Source organism: Colias croceus, chromosome 21 (genome assembly GCF_905220415.1).
Source record: "Colias croceus chromosome 21, ilColCroc2.1".
Lineage (NCBI taxonomy): Eukaryota > Metazoa > Arthropoda > Insecta > Lepidoptera > Pieridae > Colias > Colias croceus.
In genome coordinates, this window is record NC_059557.1 from 902,723 (window position 1) to 916,358 (window position 13,636).

At 32.6% G+C, this 13,636-nt stretch overlaps 1 protein-coding gene across 2 annotated transcripts in view; it reads right to left on the minus strand.

Moving 5' to 3' along the window:
- Nucleotides 1-12,055: 12,055 nt before the first annotated feature.
- LOC123701518 overlaps nucleotides 12,056-13,636 on the minus strand; it is a 172,795-nt gene continuing 171,214 nt past the window's right edge. For both annotated transcript variants that reach the window (XM_045649023.1, XM_045649024.1), the window contains one exon: nucleotides 12,056-13,629. In XM_045649023.1, coding sequence (XP_045504979.1) covers nucleotides 12,572-13,629 — 1,058 coding nt within the window. In that variant the 3' untranslated portion in view covers nucleotides 12,056-12,571. The remainder of the gene's footprint in view (nucleotides 13,630-13,636) is intronic.

Below are 13,636 nucleotides of genomic sequence, written 5' to 3' on the forward strand. Positions count from 1 at the left end.
CTGTATTTTTACTTAGACATTTATTGATAAAATCAGTCAAGCGAAGCCGCGGCTTATCAACAGTGTTAACGGCCCATAAAACTGATCAATACGCTGATAAAATTGAAATCTCATTAGAGTTTTCGATGTTTTTATCTAAATTAATCTTTATTTATGGCTTGAAGCACAATCTTTGTTTATAAAATATTTACTCTGACTAGGCACGGCTGAAACTCAGTAGTTTAGAAAATTAGAATTTGGAAGATGACAGGAATTTATTTTAAGACTTCTTCTGGATTTGATGTTTACCTAAAATGTAAATAAAAAGGTACCTATTGGTTGGCAAGTCACAATTAATTAATTAATTTAAACATTAATGTTCTTATCGTAGGCACAAATACTAATTGAACCTAATTTAAACGAATCTAGTAATTCGCCCACCTACAAAAAGGCTGAACCGCAAAAGAGCAGTTGCCCGCAGCTCGCTCTACATCGGCGCCAAATCTCACAAGATTTAACGCGGGATTGCCTGCGAGACTTCGACTAATGGACCACTCACTCTCCAGTAGAGGGTACATTCACATAAACGGGATAAAACAATCTCTTCTCTTTTTTATTATTTTATATCACCCGTAACAATGATATATTATGTATAAGTTAGATATAAGTTACATATTATGTAATATTGACACGATTTTAAAAGAGCAACTATGGAGTTTCTTGCCGATTCTTCTCCATAGATACTGCTTTCCGAATCGGTGGTAAATGTTAAAAATACTTATGTAATGACGATTCGAAAGTGCTACTAAATAGTAGTCTAATTGAATAAATAAATGTTTGAGTTTGAGTTTGAGTTTGAACAACAATGTTAGTTATAATATATATAGATTAACAATATAATATGTGTTATACCATTTGTAATGAGAAAATAAAAATTTAAAACAATATAATATGTAATATATCTCTATAAGCTCTCTATATATGAAATTATTTTGTCACAATGTTAGTTACCATACTCCTCCGAAACAACTGGACCCATTGTCATGAACTTCTGTGCCTGTTGGGTATATGAGAACCGACCAACATTATACCCTTAAATGACTCTTGACAATGCTAGTAATAAAAATATATAAGTTAAATGTTTGTAAAAGAAAAATATTTGTTTCTAATATTTTAAAAATGATATTTTAGATTTAAAAACTTAAACAAGATGAAAGCCTTATTCGTTAAACTATAATATACCAAAATTCACACAAATTCCCTACATGAATCGCGTAAAAAGAAACAAAATTTCATATCTAAGACCTATATTAAGTCTAATTAGGTATATTAATTTTATAACACTACAATAACACTAATCATTGCGTGACAGGATCTATTAATTAGGAATAAAACCTATTACATATACTTACTTAAAAAGCTTTATAACACAATAAAGATTTAAAAATAATGGCGACGTATAGCACATAAAAACTGCCCGTTTATTTTTATGCTTCCATAAAGTTCAGCTAATCTATAAAACTATAAACACTAATCCTTTGGTTCTATTTAAAACTCGTAATTATTTTATGTTTCTTTAATCCAACCTTCTATTAGGTATTTAAAAATAAAATCCTGGCAGAATTTTTAATTCAATATCTTTTAATTTTACTCGTACTTTAAAAACCGTGAGAGCACCAATAAAGTAAATTAATCCATACTAATATTATAAATGCGAAAAAAACTCTGTCTGTCTGTCTGTCTGTTACTCAATCACGCCTAAACTACTGAACCAATTTGCATGAAATTTGGTATGGAGATATTTTGATACCCGAGAAAGGACATAGGCTACTTTTTATCCCGGGAAAATGACGCAATCTCGGAAATCCCACGGGAACGGGAACTATGCGGGTTTTTCTTTGACTGCGCGGGCGAAGCCGCGGGCGGAAACCTAGTAATTTATATTAGCTATATTTTTACGTATTTTTCAACCATCTAAGCAATACTTTTTTGTGTAGGTAAATAGGTATATAAAAATATAAAGCCTCTCAAATTCAAAATATTTTATTCATGTACTCCTTGCATTAGTTGGTATTTGAACTTAGATGACTACACGAAACAATATATTATGACGCTGAAAAATGAATGAAAAAACATTTAGTTTCTTAAAAATATCATATCACAAATTTTTTGTCGTTTTTTTCTATAAATTAACATGGAGTTTATCTATATTAATAGTTAAAAATTTTCATAACATCAAAACCTACTGGAATTAAAAAATAAAATCTTATTTAAAACTACAGTCAATGTGAAACTGCCCTGTCTCGTTACTGCAGAACAAAAATGCAAGTTGGCGTTGAAACAAAATGTCTCTATTAGCCATTGGAGTGCCGGCTAGCTTGCTGCTCGCTATTTAACCAACTTCCTCTGTATTGTGTTCACATGTTTGTGCTAAGATGATTTATTATTACCTACTTGTTAAAACCTACTAATCTACTGATCCTAATAATCGCGAAGCTTGTTTGAACTGATTTTCACGGTACACACATAGAGGGTAACTTGGATAGTTTTTATCCGAAAATCCCACGGGAATGGGAACTATGCGGGTTTTCCTTTGACTACGGGGGCGAAGCTGCGGGCGAAAAGTTATTTTATAAGCATCAAAATCCGTTGCTTAGTTTTAAAGATTTAAGCATACATAGGGACATAGGGACATAGAAAGCGACCTTGTTTTATACTACGTAGTGATAAACAAGATATAATCATTAAACATTTGCCCATTCATTGTTCACTTAATAGCTTCAGTTAGTTAATTTCACTAATTTATTTGCGAATCGGAAGCCAATAATTAGGAATTAATATTAATTAATATACCAATTTGCGTATTAGATTCAAATCGGTAGACAAATATTATTTCATTCAATATTTAAATCTTGAGCGTTAGATATTTAAGCGTTTTATTAATAACTAGCTTTCTGCCCGTGGCTTCGCCCGCGTTTTCAAAGAAAAACCCGTATAGTTCCCGTTCCCGTGGGATTTCCGGGATAAAACCTATCCTAAGTGTTAATCCAAGTTACCCTCTATATGTGTGCTAAATTTTAGTCTAATCGGTTCAGTAGTATTTGCGTGAAAGAGTAATATAAACACACACACATCCTCGCAAACTTTCGCATTTATAATATTAGTAGGATACAAAACTGAAACTTTCACCGTTAGGATAATTATATTAGTTGTTCATTATGAATTTAAGAAAAATATAAATTATTAATAAATAAGAATTATGTTGCCTAATCAAATATAAACTAAGTTATTATTTTCTTTAATTTCATTAAGTTTTCCCAAAACGATGGCCCGATGGTCACAAACAGTTGGTACAAATAATCAATAATTTGATTTTGTACAAGTCACATTGGAATAACCCACCAGAAAATTTATCAAACATCCTTTGATAAATGAAATTTCTGGCTTCCGCTGGGAATCGAACCTAATACCTGAATATTGGCGTATTAATTAATTCATCGTAGATTTCAAAGAGAAAAGTTATTACGGATGCCTCTTTAATTCAATTAATTCTACATACATATAATAATTAATCTTGAGGATTTATGTATGTATTTTATGTATGTACCTTAGGTTTGAAAATGTTAACCTTTAAAAGTAGAGCAGCAGTTCAATTTAGCCAATTACATTTGCAATAGTTAGGACTTAGGACTTATCGATAGATAAAAAAACTCAAAAAAGGTGAAGCTGTTTTAGACGTATTTATTAACAGGTTCTGAAAATTGAACTTATTTATAAATTGCATAATGCTATAAATCTAAACTTTTTAAATAACAGAAAGCGAGAGTGATGTGATAATAAAGTACCTACCAACTTCAATAATTGCAGTAAGGGTGGGTTTTCCACCGGAGATGTGCGAGGATGCGTAGCGAGGGATGTGTTTCTAAAGAATAGCTTCATTTGCCTCGCCTCGCTCAGCACTGCTCTGTTGTAAGCGATACTATTGGTTCTTTCCAAACTCATCCCGCACAACGCATCCTCGCACATCTCTGGTGGAAAAGCACCCTAATTCTGTCAGCTTCCAAGTTGTACCTACAAATATGGTTTGGAATATCATGTTAATATTATGTTATTTAAGGCGAAAATAAAAATGGATACGTATGACGTCTTATAATTTGAATAAGTTATGAAAGTAAGTATAGGTAAAGGATAACTAAATTGGCTTGAAAGCAATGCCGGAGGAGAAAAATATCTCTTACCTACACTTTGGGTAAAAGTTCTACGTATGGACAACTTCCTAGAAAACGGTGTAGGTAAGTATCAAGAAAATATAATGTTGCTTTCTTTTTAAATACGTATTTATTAGCTTCACCTGTACGTTTGTATGTAACCGATTCCTTTAGTCATTTTTGGCCCACTCAGATTTAATTCAAACTTTGTACACTTATCATGGATCGGTGATAATACAAACATTTTACATAAAAAACTATATTTATTACGTGTAATAAACGCTAAATCACAAGAAGATGAATCTGTGTAACAAATGTTTCATGAAACTATTATAGTACTGTAGTAAAGGTGAAAAAAACCTCGTAAAAACCATGTTTTTATCCTTATTTCAATGATCGAAATAACCTATTCCAATGTTTATAGTTCCACAGAATAGAGTCAGTAGATGTCATTTGTAACATACATAAAACAGTTTGGGATACATTAAAAGTTAAGGTTCAGATAGCACGCATTATACCCGCTATAAAATAAATTTATTTATCCGCAGAATTTGTAACGTGATTTCTAGGTTAGGTTTTTACACGTCATGGAAAATAGAGTGTCTCATAGAGTGTGTCAGTGTTAATAAAGAAGTAAATAAAGATACCTATGTAAATAGACTGAATCTTAAAGTTCTTTTTTGTGAAGGGATAAATTTAGAGGATCAAATATATATATCAATTTTGATGATAAATTAAAAACTAACCAAGTTAAAAATATTACTTACTTGAATGATTTGGGTAGGTAGGTATTATTAAATTTTCTACATTTTAAAAAGCGTTTTTTCAATCAATTCAAGCACGAAAGTGATTACATTTCTAACAACTTTTACATTTCTACATTTTTTCTCCAAGAAAACTTATTCAAACAGTATGTACAATGTGATTTAATCAATTTGTCGAATTCGCAAACGGAGAGGAATTAAAAATGGCCGCCGCAAAGCTAGCTTAACAAAGAACCTTAATTGCAGCAAGTCTTGCATTACAGCTGAATTTTACTATCGTATGACTAGATTCGGCTACAAATTATATTTAGCTTTAGTGTGCGAGGAATTACATCGTATCGAGTTATTTTGAAGCTTTTCCAATTAATTTTACAATAACTTGGGTATTCCTAAACATGAGTAAAATCTACCATATAGGTATACAAAGTGATTGAATTTGTATAATTGATAATAATATCTGTATTTCTACTATACACATATTATTATATGTTTAGAAATAGATTAATACCCAATTATTTTTAGAAATGTATACTATTTCTAAATATTCAATTAGGTACCTAAGTATTCATTTGTAAATTGTATTGCAACCGTTTAATCGATTTGGCTCATTATTATAAACTATGTGATGACCCTATTTAGTTCGTTACCAAAAGAAAACGTTTATTAGATGTGTTTGATTTTAAGATTTATACAAAAAATAACTAAGTATATCCCCTATCCTATTCTTCAACTCCTAAATCATTAAGCATTATTCCTATAAGCCTACCAACATCCAAATTTGATTCCTAAATACAAATGAAATAAAGCTCTATATTAAAGATGGATTCGATCTAAAGAAGCTACTTGAAACGTTAACAACTCAAATCTGTCGACTGTCGCAATGGAGTAAACATTTGAAGTGTATTCTTCGATACCTGAAGGATTTCTTGAAAGCTTCAGATTTGAAACATAAGTATGTATCGAAAGATTTCTGATAATTATAATAATGACTGCGAATAAATAATAACTAGGTTAATAACCCGCGGCTTTGCCTGCCGTTTTAAAATTAAATAGTAAAATCTTCAACGAAATCACGCTCTGTAAAAAAAATCGGTGTGGTAGGTAGTTTTTGAATTCACCGCATTTAGATAGTTAGGTTACTTAATTATTATTAGTCGGAAAACTTTTTTTTGAGTAACATGTAGTGATAAATTATAGAGTATAGAATCAGAATATATCAAAGCCCAGACTTGAACAAACTTTAGAATTATTAAAAGTGCTTCTACATATTATTATTGTACCATAGTTCTGTGATTGTACCTCATTCGTCAAAGTCATTGCAAGACTTCCAAAAAAATCTACTACATTATCCACTAGACCCCAAGTTATCTGGAAATAAGAACCATAAGAATAACAATATATTTAGTACTAAAACATCACAACATATAAACATACAAATTACTAATAGAGTAAAAGGAAGTAAAGATAAACAGAAAGAATGATATTTGGAGACAAAACAATAACAATATTAATATACATAAACATATAACAATAACTATTAGTTCAGGATACATCGCCCATTTTTGCAAGTGACTACTATCAAGCTAATTTTCCGTTTGTAGCTTTATTTTGATGAGACGCCCAATAATTTCGTGTACGAAAGTCTCGATTGTGGTAGCTAACAGAGATAACAAGGATAAAAATTTTTGATTTGATGGTTCTCAAATATTTATTAATAACTGATTTTTTTTTGGTTCAATCTCAAGATAATTACCTAAATTATTCGAAAAAATATTTGTCCTACAAAATCTATGGTTTGTTCAAAGAGTCCCCCTTCCCAAAGTGTATCGATAACGAGGTCATCATAAATGATTACTAACAAGCTGATTTTTTTGTTTTCACTTAGTTAATGTTTATTTAATTCAACAGACATATTGTCCTACAAATTTCGTAATAAATATTTGAGAACCATCAAATCAAAAAATTTTATCCTTGTTATCTCTGTTAGCTACCACAATCGAGAGTTTCGTACACGAAATTATTCGGTGTCTCATCAAAATAAAGCTACAAACGGAAAATCAGCTTGATAGTAGTCACTTGCCAAAATGGGCGATGTATCCTGAACTATATGTGATATGTCCTAATTTTCTCCTTTCATGTGTATTCTTTTTGTAAGATAAAGTATTTTTTTAGAAAAAAAAAAGAACTATGATATCGGTTCCAAGAAAAACAGTTTGTTGAAAGGAACAAAAATAAGATACATATTTTTAATCTTTGTACTACCTATGTCATACTCATTGTACAATGTACATGACTACGCAAAATAATATAATATTGTTCGTAACATATTATGTTACTCAAGAATTTATTAAAAATAATAACAAGTGTTTGTATTATTTAATTATAGTAAAAAAATAATGGTAATACTGTACACAACATGTCATACAAAGTGACTTTATGGTATGATTTTTGTGTCCAGTGATAGTCAGGAGGTTAAATATATAGAATATTCCTAACCAGGTTGAAATGTCTAATTTCCAGGAAAATTTATTTTTTGCGGATGTAGCCTTAACCTAGTCTGTGATAAGAAAATATTAATTACAAATGAGCAATCTATACAAAACTCGAATTAAAACGAAGAAGTAAAGCGTGTTTTACACACAAATCGTAAAATTCCACAACAATCATTTGAATTTTTGTAACCATGTATTGTATTAACTTCCATTACATTAGATTATTTACTTGTTAACTTCCTACTGTCCATAACATAGGTATGTATATAACCAAGAAGCGCAACTCAGGGTCCCAAGACACAAGTATTTCACTTAGTTCGGGACCCACTGTCGTACATTAAATGTAAAATATAAAATTGACTAATAAATTTATTTCATTTCAATTCATCAAGTACGGAAAAAATACCTCCTGAAACCCAAACACAAAAGCCGATACAAAACTAAATTCCCCGAAAAAGTGACACATTATAAAGATTGCTTTGTTCTCAAGAAACCGGAGTTGCAATCCGATCTTACCTTTAACGAGCTTTTGGTTCTCATGTAAGCCCTTTTTAACGTAATACAAGGTTGGTATAGTTCATTAGGGTAATTAATAATTATTATTAACACGATGATTTCATAAACATTAAAAATTCCTATGTTTTTGATCGATAGTGAATTATTGAGTAGGTAATAAAAGCGATGTTTCGAATTATCTAAGAATTTGTTGTTTGAAAGTTAGCATATTGTTGTAACGTAGACTGTGAAGTGAAGTGAAAGTTCCATCAAAATTGGTTCAACTGTTTTCGAGGTAACAGATTGACAATCGATAAAATCGTAAAATTGTTATTGAATTCTACAATATACATAATATTGTACCTTACAGGTATCGAACATTTTAGAAATCTTTCACTACAACTATTTTTTATATTTGTATACGCAAATTTACATAATATTATCCACATGAAAATTCGTCTTTCAATATTTACACGATAAATAACGACATATTTACAATACAAGCACGAATCGTTAGATATATGTATAAGTGAAGCTATAAGCTATAAGCGTTCATGCGGCAAAATGCGTGACTGCGACACCATGGTAATAAAATGTCGTGCTAATATGTTGTTATATGTTTAGTTTTATTACTAAATGGGTGTTATGTAGAACTACATTATAGGATGGTTAAAAATTGTAATCTAGATTACTATATTTTAAAAAGAGGTAAAATTATCTATACATAATATTATAAAGCTGGAGTTTGTTTGTTTGAACGCGCTAATCTCGGGAAAATTCTATATAGAAAAATTCTATAGGCTATATATATCATAACATCAGTAAAATTATTTAGTTCATTCAGCTACCATTAGAAAATAAATAACTAATATTATAAATGCGAAAGTAACTCTGTCTGTCTGTCTGTTACTCAATCACGCCTTAACTACTGAACCAATTTGCATGAAATTTGGTATAGAGATATTTTGATACCCGAAAATGGACATAGGATAAGTTTTATCCCGGAAATTCTACGGGAACGGGTTTTTCTTTGAAAACGCGGGCGAAGCCGCGGGCGGAAAGCTAGTTATCATATAAACTGAATTAGGTATAATATTCTTTCACTAAGATTTTTTGCAATGCAAGTCATTTTGGGTTTAGTACACCGACGTTAGGACACCCTAAATATTAATGATGATTCCTACGTAAAAAGGGGATGATATGGGAATATAATAATATAATTATATTCACATCCTTTAAATATTCGTGCGTACAATTGACTCAAAAAGTTTGAATTTTCTCAAATTGACTCAAAAATGATCTCCTAAAAAGGTACAATTCGACTCTTTAGTGGCAGTTTTTTTATAAATCCTGTTAACGTACTAAATCTTCTTATAATAACTTGTAACTAGCACTATTTTATGCAGTCAATCTAACCTTAAATTTTTACGTTCAGGTATTGTGTAGCTGGTGGCTTGTGGGCTGTAAATAGCGAATTTATGAGTTTATAGTGTTGGAGTAGTGATACTAAACTTTTATCGATAAAAGTGCTACATTTAGAATAGAACGAACTCGAACTCGAACGGTGAAGGAAAACATCGTGAGGAAACCGACATGTCGAAGAATTAAAAAGTTCGACGACATGTGTCATCCGCCAACCCGCACTTGGCCAGCGCGGTGGATTATGGCCTGTACCCTCATAGGAGGCCCGTGTCCCAGCAGTGGGAACGTATATGGGCTGATGATGATGATGATGATTTAGAATAGTGTACTATCATTGTAACTATTATAGCTTCGTAAAGTGAAAATCTATGCTTTGTGCTGTGTGCATTTTACATGTGATTCAATATTTTTATGGGCAAATATATACTAATATTATAAAGCTGAAGAGTTTGTTTGTTTGAACTCGCTAATTTCAGGAACTACTGGTCCGATTTGAAAAATGATTACAGTATTAGATAGCACATTGATCGAGGAAGGCTATATAGTAGGCTATATATCATCGCGCTAAGACTAACAGGAGCGGAGCAATGCGGGTGAAACCGCGGATAACAGGTAGTTATTAATTTATCCTTCTACACTCTGCAAGATCGAGATTTCTTTCGTTTCACCTCCAACGGCATCGAACCCAGGACCTCTAGGTTTTCCCCCACCAACAAGGCGATCGAATAGTTTCATAGACAATATTATATACTAGCTGATTGCCCACGGCTTTACTCGTAGGCACTTCACGTGTATTTTACGTCAGTTCCCGGGGTATACAATCACTTTCATCCTCTATTTCAGCCCCTTCATTTTTTGAAGATCAAAAGAACCACCCATCTCAAGTTTGATGTCTCAATACTAAATTTATGAAAATCGATTTAGCTGTTTGTTTTATCTGTTGTATAAAGGAACTGTAAAAATATTTTTTTGGAATAAAAAATTTAAATGGTAAATAACAGAGACAAAAAAAACTAAGCTATGTTTTAAAACTTAAGTTTATATCATTAAATCATAATATTAAAACTATTAAATCATAAAATAAACTCATAGTATAACTAAGGGCTGTGGGTTCGATTCCTCCTGTAGATGCATGTTTTCTGGAACGAATATTTTATATATCTGCCTGGTAGAGGTCTCTCCTAGCAGTAGGGAGATACATCTGCATTTTGAGATATTTCTTTATTTAGGTATACCACTAACTAATATTATAAATGCGAAAGTTTGTGAGGATGTGTGTGTGTGTGTGTTTTTTTACTCTTTCACGCAAATTCTACTAAACCGATTACAATGAAATTTAGCACACATATAGAGAGTAACTTGGATTAACACAATGAAATCCAATGGGAACGGAAACTATGCGGGTTTTCCTTTGAAAACGCGGGCGAAGCCGCGGGCGGAAATGTACTATGTAATGTGTAAATACCATAAATTAATACTACGAGAATGGATAAAGAAAACACATATTATTACTGAAATATAGCTTTAATCAGTTTATAATGTCTGTATTTACATGTAGCGTTTAAACTATAAAACATTAGGTCTACAGTAAACTTTGTAGAAATTCATACATACATTGTACTTTCGCGCTGACAACTCACCAGAGTACAGTCGGCATATAAAATCATTAAAACAAATATTTTATTCGGATATTTAACAGATGCATGCAAGTACCGACTGCACATAAAATATAGAATACAATAAAATTTGTACGATTCCATACAAATAAGCTTAATAGTTTTCTTATGTATAAAATAACATACAATACACGATAGAAATCATATGTTAAAATGAAGTTAAAACATCACAATTTTAAGGTAAAATGTCTACACTGACCAATGATAAAAAAACTCAAAAAAAAAATGTAAAAAGTTGGTGATTTCATAATGTCACCAAATTATAGCTGCCAGCTGGTTTAAGCAAAAAAAGAATCCCTGTTCACAATAGATGATAAAAATATGGAATTCATCAGTTTCTTGGATATAATACCAATATCTATACAAAATAAAATGGATAAAACTATTCTGGTCAGTTTGAAGTTAAATAAGATCATCACAATACGAACTTAATACTTAAAATAAACGTCAACATATAAATTGTTTACATAAGTGTCCATTACGAATAAAAAGTTACGAATACAAAAATAAATATCGACATAAAAGCACCAGTACATATTTCATCTTAAAAAAGTCTGAAAACTTCGTTAAAATTGAAAATATAACTGAAATTGAATACAATACATTCACAAAACGCACCATTGGAATTAAGTTTTTGCGATATATAAGACATTAAGACAACTTAAAATTATTTACAACGCTATGATTAAAATAATTCATAAAACATACGTAAATATAAAAATAACGGTGCATGATCGATATAAAATGCTAATCTACAATAATGTTAGGAACTTAGCAACGTTCACGCAAAAAGTGCACTATAAAATAATTACAATAAAAGACTCCGATCGGCAAAATGTAAAAAATCACTGTATACGTAACTAAAATGATATTAACTAAACAGTTAAAAACTTTAGTAAATGATTCACGCTTATTGCACTCGTTAATTTTAAAATCCAACTTGAAGTAATTGACTGTTAATTGGTAAAATGGGATTTACAATGAGTCCTAATTTAATATGTATAAAACCGCGCAATGTGAATGATACACCTATAATGCGCTTTCTACAGACTATTGACGTGATCAATAGTCCAAAGCGCCTAAATCTCTTCAGTCTTCCAAATATTCCTAAATAATTTAATTTTAAAACAAATGCATTGTTAGGCTTGCATAATCTGGAATTACAATGATCAAACACGGAATGTAGAACCAATTTAGAATAATAATCAGTCTTAAAATGGATCAAGATATGCCTTCGCAATTGGCAAGCGATGAGTAGCTACCGTTTCGATGTCTAAACAAACAAATAAATACTTAACACGTAAGTGTACAATACGATCCTTAACTCGATGGCGTACTCTAATTACAATACTTATGTTAAAACTAAAATGGTCCATACGATAATTGTACGCAATAGTAAAAAATCTAGCACGACAGTTATTTACACGAGCACCGCAAAAATCAAATGTCACTTGTCATTGTTATTCACTGATATTCACTGCGACGTTATCACTACAAGCTCATTGGCACATTGTATAACTGAGATGCTGTTGGCACTACACTTCCGTACCATCCTCGCCTTCGTCCTCGAACAGCGGCTCGCTGGGACTCACGTCTGTGGTCGGTTTCTTCTTAGGTTTAGGTGGGGGCCTCGGTGGGATTTTTCCGCTCCTGTTCATCGTTCCGGACTGATTCATGGACATGTTGCTTTCATTCTTTCTTGGATCTTCCTTCGATGGAGAACTGTCTTCCTTTTCGATTCTAGCGTTTCTCCTGAGCGAGCCTGTTTCTGGTTTTCCCCTACGATTCAGTGTGTCAGCATGCGAATCTGAATTTCTATTGTCCATCACAAGTTTTCTCGGCTCGGGTTGAGGAGTTGATGTACTTTTCGCTGTCCAACTCATTCTCGGATTGATAGGTTCCTGTGGACCAGGGGTAGAGAGCTGGGTCGATAATTGTGAACTTATACTATTTCTCGTGGGCGTGAAGGGCGGAGGAACTGGTGATGGAGCGGGTTCTTGTTCCTCAATAGGTGCATAGTAAACAGGATGGGAATTGGCATAAGATGTCGGAGTTGCTGGCAGTGGTCTGTTTCTCATGGGCGAAAACGGTGGTTCTAAGCCCGCTTTGTTGAGGGAGAGCACAGAGCTGCCATCCGCAGTTGTTCGTAAGCCTAAATTGTCATAAAGCGGTTCCTGTGCTTCAGCGCTCGGCAAAATTTGTGTGCTGGCCGTACTAGACCATGATGGAACTCGAGGTCGTCTCGGTATCGTAACATATCCTTGTCTGGGTGTTACTACTGGTGGTGTGATGGGAGCTGTGAAGGGTGACTGCGATCGAGAATACGGTAACGTTCTGAAGATATTTTGGTTGGTTGTCATGCCGTATATGGGTGAATGGATCGGACTGACTGGGTTCACTTGAAGCCTGCTAGTGTCTGGTACAGTGGACGCGTTGCTAGCTGCGGGAGATATCTGAGCTGCTCGAGCGGGGAAGGAGAGCAGGTCCGGTGGGTACGCTCTACCGTCCGTCCGGCCGTAGTCACCATTCAGTGCATCTTGTGATCGCTTTTGATGATCGAAGTCGAGCGATCGTTTTTCGTCGTCATTGTGAGCTGCAAA